Source organism: Mycteria americana, chromosome 6 (assembly GCF_035582795.1).
Source record: "Mycteria americana isolate JAX WOST 10 ecotype Jacksonville Zoo and Gardens chromosome 6, USCA_MyAme_1.0, whole genome shotgun sequence".
NCBI classification, from domain to species: Eukaryota; Metazoa; Chordata; class Aves; order Ciconiiformes; family Ciconiidae; genus Mycteria; species Mycteria americana.
In genome coordinates, this window is record NC_134370.1 from 34,109,581 (window position 1) to 34,133,252 (window position 23,672).

At 39.2% G+C, this 23,672-nt stretch overlaps 1 protein-coding gene across 1 annotated transcript in view; it reads right to left on the reverse strand.

The window, feature by feature from the left end:
* The window catches only part of FAM13C (family with sequence similarity 13 member C), a 57,098-nt gene that overhangs the window by 6,094 nt on the left and 27,332 nt on the right, over positions 1-23,672 (reverse strand). Inside the window, exons 6-11 of the mRNA XM_075505276.1 lie at positions 20,154-20,304; positions 14,158-14,368; positions 13,061-13,199; positions 11,553-11,634; positions 8,914-9,125; positions 3,163-3,246 (exon numbers count right to left, since the gene is read on the reverse strand). Of these exons, the coding sequence (XP_075361391.1) occupies positions 3,163-3,246; positions 8,914-9,125; positions 11,553-11,634; positions 13,061-13,199; positions 14,158-14,368; positions 20,154-20,304 (879 nt within the window). The remainder of the gene's footprint in view (positions 1-3,162; positions 3,247-8,913; positions 9,126-11,552; positions 11,635-13,060; positions 13,200-14,157; positions 14,369-20,153; positions 20,305-23,672) is intronic.

Genomic DNA, 23,672 nt, shown 5'->3' on the forward strand with positions numbered 1-23,672 from the left:
ACAATTTCTAAAAAGGAAAATGGCAATCTGTTTTCTAATGGAAAATACCCAGTGCAGATTCCTCACTTCCTTGAGCCACACCACCCAGGCAGAGGGCAAACTATGCTCTGCCTCTTTCTGAAGATGCTGATAGAGTTGTAAGAGTTAAGATCTGCTTCGACTGAGCATTGCATTGATATCTCACGTACTTAACTGTAATAACAGCAACAGGCTAGCTACAGTGATGTGACAGTCTGCCTGGGCCAATACGCTCTGCGGCCCAGTGGGATGGAGAGCGCTGAGAATACAGCTTTACAGCCTCAGTGAGTGACTTGGCTCCATGCAGAATTGCTCTGTGCATCCCTGGAACTGCCTTCCACAATCGGGATCACCTGTCTGTTCATTTAGTTTGCTCTTGCTCTTTTATGAGCACTAGGAGCATTGATTTGGAGGAGAATATTATTTTAAATCAGGTATTAAGAGACTGATCCAGCCACAAATATTTGTAAATACAAAAATAAACCTTATGGAAACTAGCTGTGCAGTAGACCAACTTACTGTATTAAGGGAAAAAAGAGCAAATCCCACAAGAAAAACAAAACAAAACAAAACCAGGAAAACAACGTGTTCCTCAGCAATTAAATGTCAAAACAGAGTCATTTGCAAACTAGTCCACCATCAGCCTCCCCTCCTCAACTTACACGCCTATCAGCACCCACTGGGTACAATTTCACTGTCTGGCACTGCAACTGCGCTACTGCATTGAAGCCCAGCTACACACGCTCAGATGAGGGAACACATGGCAGGTTTGAAGAGCCACAGGCTGGCTGACAGTATGGACAATAGTCCAGAGTTGCTCAGAAACAGGCAAATACCTGGTCATCAGAAGTAAGGGTGACAGTAGGCAAACGCAGGTTGATGACACCACATATGGCTGGCTGATTGAGTAGTTAGGGACTATTTCTAGAGACATGCTTCACTGCAGAATGTCAGGGCTTGCCTATCCCAGCTAGCCCACTTCTCTTCCCTAGTCCTCACATTCCATTTGATTACAACACATAAAAACTCCAGGAATGCTTAACAAGCCAGAAGACAACATTTTCTGTTTTAAACCTAGTCGGAGCCCTCTCTGACTTTGCTCAGGTAAGTCTGGATAAAGATGGTGCTCATCCGTACTATACATCAGCAGGGCAAACATCGTCACCAGCTCTCTCCACTGTGTTTCAAGGCTGCTGTATTCATAATATTCTGAATAAGCAGCAGCTTGATAATTTTTTTCTGATGGGTTCTCTCTTTGTTACTCCCAAAGGAGGTTTCTACAATAACTGCGACATTGTCTAGGACTGAATTTTGCTATTCGCTTAAAAAGAACAACAAAAAAAAAACCAACCCACAAACCAAAACACAAAAACACAACAAACCACCACAGTTTTTGCATAATAGGCTAAATTTCTGATTATTTTCTTGGAATCCCAGTACACTCCATTCAAATTAACCTTTTGATAATGCTATGGTGGGATATGCATTAAATGACAAAGCATGTCGTGGGTTGCTAGTTCAAACATCTAAAGGAGGGAATCTTGAGGCCTCAGCAATCAACATTCAAGTATTGTGAAAATGCATTTTGTGTACTGGGACACCTCTTTGCTAGCAGAGAGGCACCTGTTTTGTTGGCTAATGGTGCCTCTGCCTGGGCGGTCACCGATTTGCCTTCTCCAAGTCATCACCTCCTGGCTTTTACAAACTGCGTGAGCTTCCCCAGCAGATCTCTCTTTCCTGGGCCCCTCCAGCTCTGAACTGGGCACAGGGCCTGCGCTTGCCACTGAGCTTGGGCCTTGCTGGCCTCATGTTCCAGCTGTTCTTGGTGTGCAGGACACATGCAGACTCTTCACCCCTTTCCGTCCGGAAAATACGTTCATATAGATACAAAGACTAAAATTTGCTTCTCTAAGATACATGATTATTTAAGTATGCAGCTGTAACTGTGCAGAGCATCTCCAGACTGCTTGTTTATTTTCAACAACAACAACAACAAAAGTAAAAATCTTGCCTAACTTCCATTTCCCTGCTTTAAATTCCTGACTGTCCCTGAGCTTTCTGTGACCTGAAGTCAGAGCTGTTTGGCAGACCTAGGATTCCCTCATGGCTGCTTAGTATCGCTGATCACCTCTTTCCTTATGCAGTTAGTATCCTCTTTTTAGCTGGTTATAGAGCTGCTTCAACCTTGAGAAGAAACACCCTCTCTGAACCCCATGCTACAAAGCATGCCCTATTACTGTCTTTTCTGTCTTTGAATCTTCAAGTCTCTTTATCTCTATATAGCATTAATAACTCAATTACTTTTTTGTTCTCCTTCTTAGGAAATATAATTTGTTCATACCCTTCCTATGTATTATCTCCATCCCTCAGTTCTCATTCCAAGCCCAAAGAAGATGGACAAAAATTATTTTATCCAAGATGCAGAGAGATCAGATTCAGATCATAATAATTTGAAGAGCTGGCATATTTTTGGACATGTGCTGGTGCCACTCCCCTTTTCTTCTACCACAACAATTACTAGCCAGAAACAGAGACAGTCATAAGAATAAGGACATAGACATCAAGCAAGAATTCCTCATTTGTGTATAGACAAAATTTCAAATCATCATCTCACCAATGGTGGCATTTTTTGGTTTTGGACCTACATTCAGCAATGATGTCCCTTGAAAGGATTTTAATTAACAGTTTTAAGTGCTGCTGTGAAATAAAGGAAAACACAGATGACAGGTCATGTCATTGACCTCATGTATCTCATGTCTCATGTCTCAGGTGGTGCCCTATAAACCTTTCTCAGCTGCTAAGCATTCTAACCTTTCATATGTCATAGCACAGCTACAGTATGCATGAGCCACGGCTGCTGTGGATATATAATCCTCCACCTTTACCATCAAAACCTGCAACTTCCAATCATGAAGAGAGATGCAGGGCCACTAGAAACTTGCTTTTGTATTTTATTTTTAAAAATATAAACCAAATTCATCAGTATCAGGCAATAACATTTATACCTGAAGATTAGTTTGAAATAACTAAAATTATGTTAATCACGTAAAATTCATCTAAATATATTTAATATATGAGTCCAAAAATATTTGTTAGAGAAGTTAGATAATTTTTAATTTACCTATCTTTCCATGGTATACTTACAGGTCGTCCATGAATACTCTCAAAATACAGTAGACATTTCTGAAGATTGATTTTTTCCAAAGCCATTTGCTTTTTTGTCATATCCTATTTAAAAAAGTTATTTATGAGTCAGGATTTCATTACAAGGGTACAGGTAGGTTTCTGTTTAATAATCTATTCTCCCCAGATAAACATTAATAATGAATTCTGTTTCTGTCCACACTTAGGGCAATGGGGACTTGGCATTGACTTAGCAAGAAGAGTCCGAATTTACATGACTGAAGTTTTAAATGAATCAAAGTACATCACCCTCTCAAGGCCTAATGCAAAGCCCGTGAGAGCTAGGAGGTACTTCTACTGCTTTGAGCAGGTGTTAGGTTAGGCCTTTACCAGTGGAAAATACACTGTATTTACACAGTATTTTAAATACTGTGCAACACTGTAATTTAAACACTGTAAATGTTTATTTATATATAACTGTAAATGTTAAATTGATTTAAACACTGTAATTAAAACACTGTAATTTAAACACTGTAAATACACAGTATTTACGCTGTATTTACACTGTGTATTTACACATACGTTGTCTGGCCAAAGTGGAGTCTTTGTGGCCTGAACTTGTGCTCTTTCTTCTGGAGAAAGATGCATGAATGAAAATGTACTGAAAGGCTGGAATGTTATTTTTCTTAATGTCATTATATAAAGATCTAATACTTGATTGCCTTGATTTCTTTCAAAATTACTATTCTACAAAAGCAATTTAACAAGCTTGAAGTCAGGAAGCGGTAATATGCTAGTGACAGAACACTGCATCCTTATCTGGAAAGTTTCCGAGGGTACAAACTATGGTCTTAGTCAGTAAGGCAAGAATCTTCACATGTTGCTCGATCAGAGCCTGCATCTGAAAAATTTTTCTGGGAATACCGGTTGACAGAAAGTCTAAAGAAGCAGGGTTTTTTTTCTTGAATGTCACAACCAAATTGCATGGACATGGGGTATGTCTCATGGGCTGGGTTTTGGAAAGGCGGGCTCACAGAAACAACTGCAGCATCCAAGTAGGTGGTGTTGGCACTGAGGTCCCACAGATACCAGTGCAGTACTTTCCTAGAACATTTTCCAATGTTTAGGTAACATTTATGAATAGTCATTGCAACTGAAAAACTAAAGAAATATTTTTTTCATCCATTCTAGGGAGAAATCAGTTAATGAGATTTGTATGTTATTAACTTCTGTTTACCAGATCACTTCATAAATCATAGATAGCATTCCCCATTATATATTAAATACTACCTAGTTGTAACAAATGAGAACAACCACCATTCTAGACAAAATACTCAGAAACTTGCAAAAATGCAGAGAGGACATTCCTCAACTTTTTAATTATTGATCGAGAAAAATAGATTTGCCTTGGCTGGCAAGGGATGAAGAACAGAAAGCTTCACCTGTGCAAACAAAACACATTTACAGAGTGGAATGATAGTTTCACAATGAAATCCCTAAATATCCAATGATTGTGATACCATGGTTAACACCCCATAAATGCTAAGCATACTAGAAAAAGGTGCTATCTCTAAAATGAAATGGAAGAATAATCTGATCAGCCAGCAGGCAATTACGGCTGGACAGTATGTATCTGTAGGGCCGCTACGGGGAAGCTGCAGTAAGTGCAGCCCTTTACTAACAATGGAAACGGAGGTGGCCTTTCTTCCTCACTCACAGTTCTTGCTCTGCTGGGCTGAACACCTAACACCAGCAGTTTATTTCTGATCAAAAATCACAATATGAATCACTGGTACCAGAAAGATGAATGTTGATTTTTCAGCAATGAGATTTGTCAGTGTTGGTGATATACCAATATATGTATAGGTGTCTGCTGCAGGGAGCACACTATTTAACTGGTATTTCTCTCCTCCTCTCCCTTTCCTCCTTTTTCCAAGAAGATCTACTCCTGACACTTGCATATTTTCATCTGGGCCGGAACAGCAAGGAACACATGAAGCTAATGTAATTTTCCACAGTCTCTGCCAGATCACGACAGATCTGTATGAATTAGGGCCAAGTGTTCGGTGCTTTGGAGAAGAGCTCATCCACCACAACGAAGTAACGTGAAGAATTATGGAGTTGGGGGGTGAGGGGGTGCCTTTCTGCAGAAAGTCAATGAGTAGGGTTTTTTATTGACAACTTGGAGAAGTATTTTTAATAATTAGCCTCTACTTTTTGAAAATATATCAAGCCCTGAAGAAGTAATGCTCTTCTAATATCAAAGGAGTACCTTGCTATTAACTTCAGCAGGAGCAAAACCTTTTTTGTTTGCTGCCCAAATGCAAAAACAGTGCAGAACCACTAATCACACTTTTGCCTTAAAGGTCTGCATGAATTAATCACTGCAAAATTATCTGTCATTCACATTAGGAGAAGAGCTGCTAACTAGAATATAGGAGTATTATAAAGTAGCTAATTGGTTTACTTATTGCTAGTTCTGCAATTAATACAAGGTTAATTCTTTCAAAAACTATTAAGACTGGAGCAGCTGAATGGTTAGGAGGAAACAGGGAGTGATCATTAATATTGATTTTACACAAGAGAAACAATCTCAAGAGGGTTTAGCATTTGGGCCTGTTTCATTAGCTCATTTTATTAGCAATCTCAAGACGGGTTTGTATTCAGCTAAGTTTGAAATGGCTGATAATTTCAAAATCAGAGAAGGCAGGTGGAATCACAAGCTACAGAATTATCCAAGACATCTTAGGACTGTAGGGTGCATGCAGCAGCATGAAATTCAACGCTAATTAAATAAAAACACTGCTCCATAGCCAAGGAAAAGAGGAACTGAAGCGGGTCAATAATGAGAGGACAGATACATAAAGGTAACCAGTCTGAGAAAAGCCCTGGGGGACAGACTGCAAATCTTCAAACTAAATAGAAGGCAAAAGTTGTTTGTTGCATGTAAAGAAAGAAAAAGGAGACTACATGTAAAGCTAAGGTAGTAGTAGTTTGGTTGTCATAACTTGGGAGACTACATGTAAGCTAAGGTAGTAGTTTGGTTGTCATAACTTGGGACAAAGGCACATAAAACATTGTACACAGTTGTCTTCCTCACTAGTAAGTTCCCTGCATGCCTGTGCCTTCTCAGCTCGCTGTTGTTTTTCCAGACAGCAAATACAAACTCTGAGGGCAGACAACGCGAGAGGGGGGACCGGGCCTGGCTGCGGCCTTTCGGAGGCAGCCCTTTGCTTCCATGCAGGCCCCGAGTCCGCGTTCCCAGGGCCTACCAAGTCTGCCGCCTGGGGATGGCTGGTGGCTCATTACGAACGCCTACGTTCATGGTCTTAATCTTTTCTTTTTTCTGAAACCTAACAATGAGGTGAACTGTTAAATAAATCACCAGGTCCCAGCACAAGGAGCTAGTGACACAAATAGTAACAGGTGGCCATCCCTTTTTGGGTTACCGAATCATTCACAGGCCAATCCCAATTTTTCTCTAAGTCTTCTCCTTCAGTAACTTTTTTTGTGGGAGGGGTGTTTTATTCTGCTAGGTCATATTCAGGTCTTGCGGTTTGTCCTCTTTAGACATACTGGGTGGTTCAGGGTTTTACTCTGCACCTCTCTTAAGGACACTCCTTTTCTCATTTATATTTCAGCAGGGCCTTGGAGGCTTTCCACAGTTGAACTTCAAGGGAGAACTCGGCAGGCTTTTATGGAAACACTATCCTTGCCCAAAATAATTAAATCTTGAAAAAAGAAACATTTAGCCACTCTTAGTTTACTATTAGTCTAGCTCAGATTCTGGTACAGGATCTAAATGTTATATACAAAATCAAATGTTGCACATAAAAAATATTTACTGTCACACCAAAGTTGCATGTAGCTGAAATGAAGCCTCTGATCTTTGCTGTAACCAGCAGACGTCCTTGATTCATTTCACATCATCAGTGCTATAAACCTCATTCTCCCCCAAAAGTCCAGGATGACTCATAATCAAAAACCAATCATTTTTAATGTTATGCTTAAGGATGTACTAAAATAGATAATTTTGAAATAGAGCAATTTGACTTCATATTATTCCTTTTCAAGCCTCTGTTCCGTGGCAGTTTTGTATAACTATTATCAAACACCTTTGCTAACAAATGGATAGTTCTTTCAACACAAGTTGTCTCTACAAGAATACAAGAAGAAAACAAGTAAGATCTTTAAAAACCTATTTGAAAATATTAACTTGTGCAAACATTTAATTTGCATTACACAGTTCTCTATGAGAGTACTTCAAGCCAGCAATGCCATTGCACAGATTTAGGAGGTTCTCTCTTGGAAAATCAGGAGAAGTCCAATGAATCAAAAAATGAGTGGGACAGAGACCCACACCCAACTTCTTCTCTTATAAGAGAGTTTTCATGGACAGGATTTCCTCACTGACATCTGTTTTGGTGTCATCTGATCTCACTCCTTGCGTAATAAAGAAGTATTTGACAACTGAAAATATTATCATACAGTCTGCACTGTTGGGATTTTAGGACTGCATATAGAACAGCATGGTTTTGTTGTCATCTTTTGTTTTCTTACAAAGGAGTTCTAGTTATGAAACACTTTTTCCATTTCAGGTTTTAAAAAAATTAGTTTATAAAAAGGAACAATTAAAAAGTCAGTCATGTATGCAGAGCTCAAGATCTCAGAAGCGCGGCATCATTATGCACAGTTCTAGTTTTTATACAGTAACTAGTTGTTTAAGAACCAAGAATAGAAACAAAACAAAACAAAAACATTAAAAATTATCTCTGCTGGATACTTTCTGCTACTCAAATCCACCCAGAATAATTTCTTAGTTCTTGCATAGTTTAGCATTTAGTTCTTCACTCTCCTCGTCCCCCTCACCCCCTCCCCTTTTTTGTTCATCAGCCAGAGTCTAAATGTTACTGTCAACATTTAGATTTTAGCTACCTTTGAGGACAGAATTTATTGTCTTGCTTGGCTGTATAGCATCAGGAATAGCAACATCATCTGACAGCAAAAATAGCCCAAAAAAAAGTATTTTTATGGACAACATGTGTTGCAGAACAACAGCTGCAGACAGACCCTATAATGTGCCAGTAGTGTGAAGGTACAGCAGAATTTTAAAACGTGTACTAGTTTAAAAACAAAAATAAATTGCCCAGCCAAGCAAGCATGTTTCATGGACTATTGCTCCTAAATTTAGAAGAGTAATTGAGAACGTGGAAGAGCAGAGGCAGTATCAGCACAAGTAAACGTACGAGATCAGAAGGGCAACGCAGTCTGGATGGTTGTGCTATCCATGGACCTTAGCACAGTGCTATTGACTGGGCAGAGGCTTTCAGCATTTCAAGTGAAAGGGGACCTTTATTGTCAAAATAATTCAGGAACGTTTTTAGTCACACAGTTTCTGTGGGCTCAAGATGGGATTGCTTTTGCTGTCACCATCTTCAATACGCTGGAAGATACGCTTCCTGCACACACAGCCTCAAGTAGGCAGGTTTCGGCAGTGCCTGGCAAACAGTTTTATACCTGCATCTCTGAGCAAAAAGCGCTTACTGCTATTTGAAAAAACCTTCTGCACCTCTTTTTTCTGTGCAACCCTTCACAGAAAAGTCACTTCAGAAAACTGCAGTAGAGCTCCCATCTTCTTAGAGAGAAAATGCACTGCAGTGCCAGAAGACGCAAGGTGCGCGCCCACCAGCACATCCTGAGACAGCTACACACAAATTAATATCTGCCTCAGATGATAAAGTTCTGAAAGAAACAGCCATACTTGTTAAATACCTTAATAGTCTCAGGAAGGTTAAAGTGTTGTCTTTTCTCCTTTAATCGCCTCAGTACACTATCCATGGTTTCTTCTACTGAGGGAGCTGGTTCCACGCTTGTGGCCTCCTGTGTCCCAGCCTCTTTAGAGGTCCCAGTGCTTTCGCAATGATCATTTCTTTGGGGTGCTCTAGAAGTACAGTTTTGCTCTTCTGACATTTTGAGTTTCAGCTCTGAAAGGCAAATTACTTGGCAAGTAAATAGATCAGAAATATTTGCAAAGAAGTTTCCTCTGACATTACAAGAAAAAAAACCATCCCTACTTCTCGCATACTATTATTATCATACCACAGTTGTGTAGGAAAGTAACTCTGCTTCACTTCAACATGTAACATCTCTATCCTGGTTAAAGAGAAATCCAATGGTTAAGGGATGAGATGCGTCCAGGCCAATTAAACTTATAGCACATACGTACTTCCCTTTTTCCTCCAAGCCCATCTTTGGCATAAAAGGTGTTACCATGGGTAAGGACTGAAGAGGCGCTGGGTTTAAAGAGTGGGGGCTGGGTAGGAATCAGTGCAGAATTTCAGTGGGAGTGAGCTTAGGAAAGGGGCTTAAAAAGACAAACAGCACTGGAGAGTATTTGTGGGAAGTTTGGCGTGGGTGGGATACGGAAGCAGAGCTCTCTCTCTCCCCTCCTTCTTCTCACTAAACCCATGCACTCTCAAGTGATCTGATGTCTGGATAAGTAAGAACATGTCCAAGCCTGCTGTGGGGGTTGTTGTCTAAGGATGCAGCCCTTCACAGATGCCTTCCTGGACAAGAGGCAGTGTCTCCGCAGCCACCTGCCCTACTCTCGCCCCAGCTGTGCTTGCCTGCCCTCCTGTGCTGCTGCACAAGCAAGGACAGCGAAGGCCCTCCCCTAAGAAGGGCTGGAGAGCCTAAAGCTGTGCTACAGAGTCCACCACACCAGCTGCCAGGCTGCTGGAGCCATGTACTCCAGGTCTCCATAACCAACTCCCCTCTTCTCTATTGCAATTTAAACCATAAACCTCCCTTCCAGAAGCTGCATTGCCATCCCAGCCAGGCTACTGAGCTGGTCCTCACAAGGAGAATCAGCTGCTTGGCTTAAATTACTTCCCTTGGCAGAAGAGCACCTGAGCAACCCAGCAGAAGACATATAGGTTACAGTGTGTCCTAGCTACACAGTCAGCAACCTGCCTGGATGCAATGAAGTTTGTAAGTATATTAGCTTGACACAAAGCCAAAGACCCTGGAGCTCTAGGGACCTGCACAGAGCAACAAGGAAATTGAATTAAGGTCTGAATTAGCTCCCATAAAACCAGGCTTTGTTCCTAGAGTATGCCTGGCTGGTGAAGGACCTTGGGCAAGGCAGGAGATTGATGGCTCCAAATGTGTTAATTTTATTGAAAATCGTGCGGAAACAGTAACGTAATTTTTAGCTGTAACAGTCAGGATACAGGCCAGGTTCGTAGGGAAAAACAGTAATTTTTATTAAACTCATAGAGCTAGGAAGGATGGACAAGCCTTACGAACTTGAAGAAGGACCTACAAGCACTTGAGTGCTTTTCCATTTCAATTGCACCTGTCTCATGAACCTCATGACTCTTGCTTACTTAAAATCAGTGTCATTATTCAGGATAATAAAGTCAAGGGTGTTCACACGATCAAGGCATTTTGGATGTGAAGGTGAGGCTGATCTATGAAAGCTAGACCCCCTGGCTAGCTGAAGCAATGGTTGAGTCAGAGAGATAATTTTCAGAAAGTTAACTGCGTAGTTTGGCCATTCCCTCTCATTTGCCCTTCCTGGATTTGTAACACAAAGTTCAAGGGGAAAAAAATATCTAGTGATTACACAGGCAAGTATTTAAGGGAGAACTTTCCAGAAGAAATTTACCGAAAGATGACTATCTAATTCTTTATTTACCACAATCACACCCTCTATATCTTTATTCTTAACTATATCCAAAACGAGAGATGAAACATAATACTACACTTTAATTAGTGAGAATCTATTTATAATGGGGGAAAAAAGGTTTAGATAAATTATGAATAACCTTAAAAAAAAATCAATCCGTCCTGGCTACATTGTCCCTGAGGGCAAGCATGTGATACACCCACAGATGTTAATGGAGTGGTATGCAGACAGTCAAGGGCAAAACTTGACCCTCAAGACAAAATCTAATATCTGGGAAAGATCCATTTTTATGATCAAAAAAACAAAAGCTTTAGAGTTGTGTAACCTCAGTCCTAAAGAAACATTTTGCACCTACATTTGTACTACCACAAGGACACTTTTAACTTTGTAGTTCTGTATTTCGGACACTCATAAAAATATTCAGACTAACATTGCCTTTTGCATGAATGTTTATAGTTATGAAGGAGAAGTGATGTCTTTTTCCCCTTCCCCTTTTTAGACTTGTTATGAGGGTTGAACTGGCTTACTTTAATCCCTGCTTTCAGGAATCAAGGAAAGTCATATCACCTAATCTCTTTGTTGTCATTGGGAGACTTATTGCCACCCACTAGTGAAAAATAAGCGGAGCACTGAGGTTAGAAAGCTAACTCTAAAATATTCCAGGTACACTCATACTTCCAAAAGCTTCAGCAATAACGTGAAATGACATGTTATTATATACCTTTGAGCTGCTTACGACCTTTGGCCAAATCATTCATCCATTTCAGAACTTCAGGATTGGAAGTCTTGTCACCATGTGAAGGCTGAATGTAAAGAAAAAGGAAGTATAAAAAAGAAACAACTGATGGTTATACAGTCAAACAGATAAAAACCTATCCACACACAGTGTGCTAAAAAATGTCCGTAGTTCCAACTGCACTATATCATAGTGTCATGCAGAGCATTTGGCTTGATCGTGGTACTAGTTTACCATGCCTTATCTCTCCCCATTGCGGCACAGTACTGCATGGATCTGAGCATTTTGACTGTGATCTTAAAAAAACATTTAAGTCCTTGACTAATTGGATAAGTAATCTCAGTGACTTCAAAAGGACTGATCAAATACCCAATGTTAGTCAAGTTCCTAAGTGCTTTCCAGGATGGGAACCGAAGCACTCTGTCCCTTGCTGGGATAAGCCCTTACTGCTTAAAGACAGGGATTCTCTTGGGAAACGGCAATTTAAACATTTCAACTGAACTGCTTAACTAATCACATGAAAACATCCTGTGCAACAGAGTGATTTCAAAAGCAACAAACAACAAAAGCTTTGTATATCAGTTCTTTCTTGGCATTTAGAAATTGCCTCCAAATTGATATCACTTTACACTGAATCTTCAAAACTCAGATATTTAAAATGGCAAAACAGTTTTGCAAAATTAAACCTCTGAAATAAATTCTTTTCTGGTCACAGTGTGATGACTGTTTATGAAATTTTACTCCTAAGAGTATATGATGACCATAGGGCAGTACAATTCACAAAGGTACATTTAAGTTTGCAGTCACTGATGAGATTACAAGGTAATATACAATTTGCTGAATTTTCATTTTAATGTACTCACAAAATATCACAAACTTCCCTGTTTCATATTGTACACATCCTTAGCATCACGGATGTTTTGATATGTTTATACTGCACAATTCACATTACACAAACTAGCTCGATATGAGCGATGATCCTGCATACGGTGCACAGAGCACACCACTGACCTCAAACACACCCCCCCCCCCCAGCAACACACCACAATTTTTATTTCTCTAATTTCTGCCATCAGCTTCTATTGAGCCCTGCGCTTTGGAGGTTTACAGGAGTCTGCCTGAATGAAGGAATCTGCACAGCAGAGCAACAGTTTCCAAGCAAATGACTTCTACAAAGTAAATAAGTAGCTTTTCATCTTTTTAATTGTTTCCGTTCACAAGCCTGTCAGCTATATTTCACTGATTCACACTTCTCACACATCTAGAAGATGGATATTTTGCAACAAAGGTAATCCAAACAAAATGCAAATTAGTGTCTCAGAACTACTGCATACACTGAAAGATGACAAAAAGGTATTTCCTCACTGATGATTTTCCTATTTCATTTTACTAAAAATACCCTTTTTCCTATTGTTTCACATAAGTTTAAATACACTGGGATTCTTCCTTGCCTCTTGTAGTATTTCCCTTTATCTTTTCAATTATTATCTTACCAGGTATTTTTTTTCTTGCTCGAACTTTTCTTCATACTTCCTAATTTTTCTCTTGAGACTCTGAAGATGCTTGGTAAGTTGTGCTACTGTTTGTGGTTCTTTGCACTCTTCACAGTTACATCTAGAAGAACTTCTTGGCCTACAAAAGCCAAAAGCATAGTAGCTGGATCAAAGAACTGGCTATAATGGACCGTGCCTTGTTTCAGGCACACTTAACGCTTTCTTAGCACTTCAGAATTTGCAGCTAGGTTCTTCACAGGATAGAGATAGTTTAGTTTTACAAAGTAAGCATAAAATAATTGCTTTTGCTTGAAGGTACCCCGAGGGTATGCTAATGAGTTCACCATCTGTCTTTCATTCTCTCTTTTTTTTTTTTTTTAATTAATAGTGGGATTTCTGCATATTTTTCAAAAGTTTAATCTGGTGGGTCACAACCTGATCCAGTATTTACATTTAACACCCACATCTTACTTCACAAATCTTCCAACTGTAATGGGAGACTGTAACAACATGATTTGTACAAGTAAGCTCAGGGAGTATTTATTACCGGGAATAAACATTATCATTTTGAAGGCAGTTTAGTTTCTGATTTTTCACAATTGCAAATCAATAGATCTGATTATTATATGCAGCTGACAGCTACATATATATATAAGCTTTTAAGAAAGTTTGGTTTCTGTCTGAAACTCACAGTTTGGTTTCTGGAGATCACATATATGGAGTCTTCATATGTTCTATGACACTGTCATACCTAGTGAATGACTCAAGCTATAGTTCTATTACAGCTGAAATTTTTAGTATTATACCTTGATAGCCCTCTCTGTCTTATGTTCACTCATCAGACTAATTACTAACTAACATTTAAAACTGTCCTTGCTAACTATAATTAACAAAGACTTCAAACACTATTGTATTGTGTTATTACTGAAATGCTAGATCCTATTTCTAGCATTGCAAATTAACCATGTCAAAATATGCTACAATATGAAAATTTCTGTTTATGACATAACAGTAACTGAAAAAACATGAACAGTCAAAGACCATGGATTGTACAAAAAATATTTAAAATATGTAAAAATTAAAACATATTTTCTTACATCATGAAAGGCTGAGCACTTGGTGGAGAAGGGGCAGACTCTGTGTCTAGATTAAACCTCTGGCTTTGGCTAAAGATAGAGCAGCGTGGTGACAAAAGAGGATTGTCTCCATCCGTAATGTGGTACAGCAGTCGACTGGTCCCTAGGGAGTGGTGTTCTTGTGGGCTGCTGTCCGTGTCATTCTGCCAGTCTCTGTGGGCTGGCGCAGGCTCTAGAAAGAAAGCATAAACCAATATGAACCGAGGGTCACTCACAAGATGTTTAGCTACCTAAATAAATACAAATCTATACTTACAGAAGTATTCAAAGCATAAGTATTCAAAGTAAACAGCAAATAGTTCAGCAAAGTATCACATGCAGGATGAACATAATACTGAGGATGAGAAAATAGAAAGGACAGTTACTGGCTTAACATAAAGCATTTTTGAGTTGCACAGGAGAAGGTCGGTGAGTGTGTTTGTAAACTATGAAGTCTAATATAAAGCTGGAGAGTTTCCCAGAATAGTAGCATTAATTATATTTTCATAGATTTGTTTGCTTTTGAAAGCCACATTCCTGAAGAAGACGACAAATGCACAAAACAGGTTTGATTTTCTGATTTAGCATTTAGTCCTCTGGTCAAGAGAAAGGCAGATCAAAATATAATATGTCCTGATGTTAAGAACCTCCAGTGTTGCTTGCAGTATCCTGCAGAATTTCATTAAGGTTTGAAGTAACGTACACATGAGTCTAAAGAACACAAGATATGAAAATAACAACAACCACCAGTTAACATTCAAGGTAGTTATTCAAGGTAGTGTGCAGTGACTGCTACTTGGAGGAGTCATGCTTATGATACTATGTTGATATTGTCTTTGACTATAAATGGAAACCTTGCCTCAGGTGCCTCAAAAGGTAAAATTTGTTTTATAGAGATGGTCAAGCTAGAAGTCAAGATTATTTATTCTGGACTGAAAAAGTAGGAATTGGTGACCCTCATCACACTGATTCTGTTTATGGGTAACATGGAAAATAACGGGCACGTTACAGAGCCTGCCTCCAGGGAATACCAAGAGTTCACCTGCCCTTTCCTGTACCTGGGTACCTTAATGGGAAGAACCATTGAATCTTCTTCCACACCCTCAGTGGGCACCTGGATGAGGATGATCTAGCCTAGTTGATATTTTTGCTATCAGATGATTGTGCCTTAAAGCAGATTATATTTTTAGGGAGAAACTCCATGCTCTCATAGAAGCTCTCCCCAAAAAAACCAGTTAATATATGTTAAAGCAAAGAATGTGCTCTGTCTCAGGTTCCCCTACATCAGTTTCCATAGTACATGATATTTTGCACCAGCTATGTTATTTTTTTTCCTCTAAAACCATATATATATATATAGCCTTTGAATTCATATAAATTATTTTATATTTCCAGGCAGCGTGCATGTTATTTCTAATCAGTATTATATCTGCAATATAGCATGCATTCTAATACATTTCACAGAATCTTTTTATTCAATGAAAGCCTAAAACTGCACAGAAAAACAACTGTACATGGGTTTATTCACAGAAGAGCAGGCAGGTTTAGAAAAGTTCTTTCACTTTCACTTTATTTCCATTTTCTCCTTTGTACGTGGAACATGACATTCCCATGGTGAGTGGGTATTTCCTTCAGGATTTTAGTGGAACCTTTGTAATGCATTTTATTTGACCTCTGCCCAACAGATACTGAAGCTACAAATCCCAGTAGCTGCACTGGGACAGTGGGGACAAACCAGCTCTGAATGGCACCCTTCACAGAAAGCAACTATTGATTTAAAAAAATAATAGTTACAATGGCCTCAAATATCATTTTAGCAGGCACTGTCCAACTGTTTTTGCTTTACAGACAGCAAAAAATCCAATTGTCTATCGTATAATCACAGTTTAGTCTGTCATGCAAAAGTTACATATGACTTTTGTATCTATAAGTTCATCTACTCTAACAGCACCATCAATTATAATTACGGTAAGCATTTTCGCAATGAGACAATGTAGTTGATTATTAATTCTAACCTAGTATCTTTCCTCTAAGTACTTCATACTCTGTAGGTCAAATTCAACTCTCCAAGATACCAGAGCAACACCCAAAACTTCTAAATCGTGTATGAGACTCAAATCCTCCCATAGAGAGATCCAGAAAGGCATCTGGGAGAAGCAAGGGTAGAGCATTGTACCAGTCATGGGAAATTAGGTACGCAGACAACATACAGTGATAAGGCTGGAATAAATGTTCTTCTGCAAACAAAAGTGTCTCTTTCTGGCAAGTAATGTTTCCTTACCCTGTAAGACTTTAAAAAATTTACTAGTTTTGGTTGGGTTTTGTTTTGTGGTGGGGGTTTTTTTGTTTTCTTGGGGTTTTTTTTAACTTCTGAAAAACAATATTGTCAATGAGAAGAAACTGGCTTCCTTCCTTCTATTTCACCATCTTTGAACTTCAAGAAACATATAATCACTGTGAAGTAAGTTGACTAAGAATAGTTTCATTATTTCTCATGCTCTGTTATTAAAAGAAATAATTTTTTATAGTCATATTTAGTAGCAGTCTCTTCACTGTGAAAGGAAAATGATGTTATAAAAAAACCAGGCAGTCTGTGTATGATAGGTGCAGGAAAAAAGTTTCCAACATTTGAACTCTGATTTTCTGTGGACCTAAAAGTACTCCTCTTGCAGGAGGCAGTCCGTACTGCTGATAAACTATGGTCACAGATATTTGCTCCTTTCAATGTTTACAACCAGACAATTTTACTAGGCCCAACCCAGTCTCAGAAATGGAAGAAAAGTACACATTCAAGACTAAACACTCCTGGAAGATAAATGCAAAGGACAAGTAGTGGCTGGAGCAGCCCCAGTGTAAAACCAAACACACAGAGCTGCAGAGAGTTCAAGGAGGTTTTTTTATTCAGTTAGCAAATGGAAGGGAGACAACCTGCATGCCAGGTGAATTTGGGAGTATTTCCCAAAGGCCAGGGCTCTTCCATTTCCTTGGCACCAGGGCTTCCTGACAGTGTTGCTCCACAAAAGCTCGCAAACTGGTGCAACTTTGTTAGGGCCCCAAGAAAGGTTTTAGTCCCAACCCTACCACCAGATGCATTAAATTACAACCTAACAACCAGAAGTGGTCAGCAAGTCATTCAAACTGATTCATTTACATGGCCCAGTTACTATAATAGCGGAACATCTCAGGATGAAGACAAGTTATAACCAACCCCATTTTTAATTACAACTTAGGGCCATCATCCTGATTCCAGTTCTGCATAGATCCTAAAAAAGACACTAAGCATTATCCTGAGAGTAGCCCATGAACTGACCAAACATCTACCTGTGTTCATGTGTCTGATCTAATTTTAGCCTCTATTTTTGCCAAAACTGGAAACTAAAGCCACCTCTAGCCAAGCCAGTAAGTTGCCCCTTAGCCTGCATCTCCTCCATCTCATCTACTCAGTCCAGCTTAGCACTGACAAGAGCTTACCACAGGACTTAAAGCCAAGATCTAGTGTCTTGTAATATGCAGTATGCTTCATAATGTGGACTTCAATTGCATGACAAGTCATATGGTACAAGTCTGTATTCCTGCATGTCATATTCTTTAAGTAAACAATAATACACTGAAATCTGTTGTATATAAAAAAGAATACACAGATGTAATGTGTTCATCCCTCAACACGTAACATCCGTGAATGCCAGTATCATCATTTTTAATTTAAAAAGACATTTACAACATCTTGTAGTTAAGTTCAGCTGCTCACAGCTCAAGTCACATATTTGATGTATACCCATATCCAAAAGCTATAAAAATAACTCACACACTGCTTTTCTTTTTTTCCCTTAAAAAACCCTAGCTTAATACCCCCTTGCAATTCTTTATGGTCTCATTTTGCCAGCTCTAATTCAAGTTTTCTCATATTCAAAAGTAAACTGGAAATTTCTGACTTTGCTCAGAGGTAAGAATTACTGTTCACCCCTTAAAATTTGCATCCTGAAATGCCCTGTCATTTTACTAGACTGTTCTAGCTTCACTCACCATACATATAATGTATTTTTTTCTAATTTTTGTTGACTGGGATGTGAAACAAAAGAAATTAGATAGACTACACGATCACGTTTATTTTTAAAATAATACATTTGTACATTGTTAATATTAAAAATTTTGTTGCGTGATTCACTGAGCAAAGGTTAATAACTAGAGACGTAGTATTTATGGCACATCCTCTAAAAGCTCTGTTCCTAGCCTGGTACAAATCTCTGGACTTCCCTCCAAGTTTGAGCTGAAATAGCCAATAGTCCCATGTGAAAACTGTACCTAAACTGAATGTATCAGAAGATTTCAGTAGCCATTTAAGAGACAGAATTAGGACTAGCTCGCTCTATGCAAAATGGCAAGTTATTAAAAAACCCACAAACCACAAAGCAGATGTTAGCAGGAATGAGCATACATTAAAATCCATTAAATAGGTAAGCTTTAATTAAAGCACAATTTTGAACTGCTGGAGTGACAGAGCATGCTCTGAACTGCATGAGAGAAATGCTACATCATCTGATATTTGCCTGTGGAGCTGGACATAGGCAAATAGGAGCTGGAGAGGGTATCGGAAGTAGGGGTCACTAACAGTATGAATTAAAACAAAATCCAATCAAAACAGCAAAAATCAGCAAAGGAAACAATTATGAACCGTCCTAACGATGAATTATGAAACTACCAGAGCAAAATAATTCAGCAAACTACTGGAAAAGGAGGAAAAACCCACCCTGCCATAAAGGAAAAGAGTCAGTGCGGATTTTGGATGGGCCGCAAAATGTCTCTGCCTGTGCAGCACAGACGTGAGATCTGTCTCTGCCTCAGATCCACGCCAAGGAACTAGCACCAGTGCAAGTTCCATACCTGTATCCAAGAGCTATTAAGGTATTTGCCTAGCTGGGCTAAAGCATCCATTTTTTTTTTTTTAGCTAAAACCCAGGTTAGTTAGTATTTTTTACATTCCTTCATCTTTATAATAATTTGGATTCTACATACCATTTTCCTTAATTGTGCAATGCAAACCTCAAACTTTAGAATTTAAGTAGAACACTACCATTTGTGATTTTTTTTTAGGTAAATAACTTACAGTTATTTCTTGCTGAAAATTCTGAGCAAACAGCTTCTGAAATGAGTTCTTCTGAACCCAGCCTTTATTCTGACATAAAACGTCAATTGCAAAGGGGTTACTGACATGTCTGCCTTAATTTGGACCATACATGGTGAACGATTTAAGTATTTGTGTATTCATATCACTTGTCTGTGAGATGTATTAGTCATATTGCCTTTGACCTATTTTTTGCGAACCGTGATTCCTCTTCTACCGAGCATCACGACTCTGCCAGCCCTGTGACTACAAGCTACGAATTGACAAAAATAGTGCCAACCCTTAGGGCTATTTATTTGCAAGGACTGGTTTCCATATTGAGGAAAGAGGGAGAGATAACACACCACAGTTTGCCCAGATGGGTAATAATACAGGTTCATGAATGATTAAAATCCACATGCTGTAAAACTCACCTTCGCTATCTCTCTGCTGATGCATTAAATTAAAATCAATAATAGGAGAAATGAAGTGATATTGCTCTGACAAAAAGAATGACAAAAATAGAATTACATGAGATGGCAGGTGATCTCCCACAATGCAGACATAGGAAGTAAAATTTACTTGAACAAAAAAAAAATAAAAACAGATTAAAACTGAAAAGAAAAGAATCAGGATTCTTAAAACCTGTCTGAAAAGCAAGACTCCCTCTCAGAAAAGCAGAATGTTATAGCCATTAATTTCCGTTCTTTTAACAGGTATCACCCCTTTTTACATTACATAGCATTTGCATCAGGAAATGGTCCTTTGCATTAGCTGTGCCCTGTTTCCCAGAGGACTGCAAATCTGATATTAAACTGCAAGTCACAAGGCTTTTTTATAATTGCAAATGAGAACACATCATGACATGATCTCTTACCTCCACAACTGGCCCCATCAGCTTGCACACTGGTGTGGACTGATGAAGGGGCTGGATCCTTGGGTGCCGGCAGCTGAGGAGTTTCTTCCTGGGTTGGCAGAAACGCAGAGCACAGATCGGTTTCAAGGGCTTGTAGCTTCAGCAAAGAATTCTGCAGACAAAAGCAGAACATTGGGCTAGATAGAGAACAACAGAATACAGTGATAGCTCTTCAACTCACTGAGCCCATTAGCAGCGCCTGCAAAGGGGTGTTCCACTAGCAGCTCTGAGAGGACGTGCAAGAGAACAAATGTGCACTATTCCACGAGTTTCTTGACTTCTGGTTATTTAAGTCCCAATTTACATGGATTATTCATGACACGTGGGAAAGATGACTTCGTCAGCAAAAGACGATTTATTCTAGGAAGCCAAACTGAGATGGTGTCCCTTTTCTTGGTCTTGAAGCAATACACTAAGCAAGTATTTCATTCATTGGGCTGACATCACGATCTGATGACATTATGTCCCTCCCCATTTACCATTCATAAAAAAACAAATCTCCCTCTCCAGCCTATTGTGCAGTACACAGCAGTGAACAAAGAGTTACTGAGAACACGCTCCCTCATGGGATTCTTGGAAGAGATATTTTTTAATTGGCTTTTTTAGAGATACTTCTTTATGTAGACATAGCTTTTATGTAGGCTGCTGCTGCTTCTACAGGGCAACCAGATAATTTCTTATCCGCTGCAAAGGTAAAATTAACAGATCATTGTCACTTGCTGCAGACAAATCAATGAGGACAAGGCTAGTTATCTATAACATCACTTCCAGCTACTGTGTCATGCTTGGTCCATTTCTCATTTTAATCTTTAATGCTGCATGCAATATTCAGCTGTACAATCTGACACAAGCATCTTGCTGTGATGTAAATGCTGTGAAAGCCCTAATCACCATCTGACTGGGCAAAATGAGTCACTACCCATACCCCACGCATTCAGTTCCCCTCTCTCAAGGGAACTTGCAACATAAAACAAAACCACACAAGGCTGTCTTAATAATCACACAGCTGGCACACACAGAATTATACATAAAATGTTAAGTCACTCAAATGGTATATATTTGTGAAGAGCAATTTCTGGAAAAAAAAAAAAAAAAATGAGTTGCAACAGAAAAAAATTCCTCAAGTTTATCCCTGAAAAGCTCCTTTCCCCACTCTGTCAAAGATCTGAAACCAATTTATTGATTCATTTAATGAAATAATGAATTTATTTATTGGAATAATTTCCTTTGTGTAACAATATGTCACCTCTGTAGTGAGTAGTTTAATATGTCTTTGCATTATTTTTATTGTAATACAGCCCTGTTATAAAGTCAAGGATACCAGTGTTTTTAGGTTAAAAAAAAAAAAATTAAAAAAGGAAAGTAATTTGGCTGAGAACAGCAGGGAAGATTTCAGCCTTAATCCTTTCATTCCTTTTATAGAATTCAGGCAGTGAAAAGGGAACAGAAAGTACCTCTTTCTAGGAGATACCTCAAAATAGAGAAGTTTCAAAAAAGCACAAGATCACCATAACTAGATCCTGCAAACCTCCATGCGCTGTCAGGAGTGCTTCAAAATCCATATCCCATTGCACAAAACAGATTAGGTTACAATCAAACACTTGGACTTCGGCCTCAGCTTAGGTCAAAAAGGAAATCCAGGAACACCTTCCTTCTCCTGGTCCCACAGCGAACAGGAGCTCTGGCCATTCCTATCAGAAGCAGCTTGACATTAGAGATATGTGAGCAAAGAAATGGCTTGTGTTATACATTTATTTTAGAATTACGTTCCTCTCATCTGTTGTCAAGATACATTTCGACGTCTCGTCCTATAATACCAGGAAAGAAGTGATTGCAAGATCAAGCAGATTCATAATGAAATGCCTAAATGTGATACTATTCTTTAAAAATATGGCATGATATAGAGCTGGTTTCTATGATTTGAGGCAGAAGATACTTTTACTACTCCCAGGTACAGGTTGCATTATCAACCTACCATCCTCTGGCCCAGCTGCTATTTGTAAGGATAATTTACCCGTCTTGACCAGCAGTGCCTCATCTTCACACCTCAGTTTCTCCAGGACTCTTGAAAGACTGGCATCTTTTTCTTGTCACTTACTGATGCTGTTTTGTCCAATATTTTACATATATTACTTCCAACTGATCTGGCTCCTTTGACTTGTCTGCTAGAAAGAGTACACCAGGTGTGCAAATGTCCCCAACGCGGGCTTTATCAAGTGAAGCCCAATATAACGAATTCACTCAGCCTCTCTCTTTACAGCCGTATCACCTTAGTGCCCATTTTACATGCCAGCCAGCCAGCAGTCCCAGCAATACCCTACCTGGCTTCCTGCTTTTGGTGTGGTTAGTAGACTTCTTGCCATCAATTTGAGCATCTTTTATGAGACACTTTCAAAGCCTTCTTTAACCCTCTACAGGCCTTTCTTGAATTAGAGACAGAATGATGGAAACCATCTCACCTTCAACAGCTTTCAAGTGGCAGTGAATTTTCCTTGTCAAGGGAAGGGTGCTGACTTGAATCGTACCCTTGGCACTGTTTTGGGAAGAGTTTTCATGACACGACAGGCCTCATTTTCCACTGCCTTTCACCCCAGCTAGACCCAAACGAAGTGGCTGTGGAATTATCACGACAAATGGGCAGCATTTTACAGTCATTAATGTCATCTAGCAAAAGATGACTATACCAGTTACAGACTAGTGCGGACTCTGATCCCAGGCCGGACCTTATCATGAGAACTGCTGATGGCAAGTAAGGAGAACATAGGCAAACACCCTGGAAGAGCATACCGACAAGGTGAACATAGGAGAATAACTGACAAATACACCTAACCTTCACAGACTGTTACTTCAAGCATTTGACAAAAAAATTCCCATATCAAGAAAATACATTCACTTTGCATCACTATTTCTTGTGATACATTAATATTTATGGCAAGTTCAGTATAAAAGCATTCACACAGACTACATCGTTCAACATTGTATTTCGGCAATGCTTATACAGTAATTCACCAGCTGGTTTATATTCAGTTGCTCTAAATTATATTTTTCACCCATCTGTGGAAGGTGGGTGGATGGCAAATTTCCAGTCACTGCCAAATACTAAAAAAATTCATATAATAATAATAATAGAAATACCTTATATGATTTCATGAATGTGCCCTTGACAGGGATTTGATGTAGGGAGAGGAAGAGTAAGTAGCTTTGATCATTTTGATGTTACCAGGGAGATGATGAATCTGGAGTATGCCATCAACCTCGTCTTACTCCTAAAACACAGCTGAGTACTATGGTACCGCCACAGCGCACTATACATGAAAAGCCACCACAGATTTATGGGAACACATGTAAGGAGGCATAGCTTTAAACAAAGGCCAAGCACAAAGCTGCCCAGGGTCACCAACTCACGGGCAACAGGAGCGTCCCAGTAAATGGTAGGGATGACCTTGCTGCCTGCCCTGCCGCATGTCCTGTCCTGCCCTT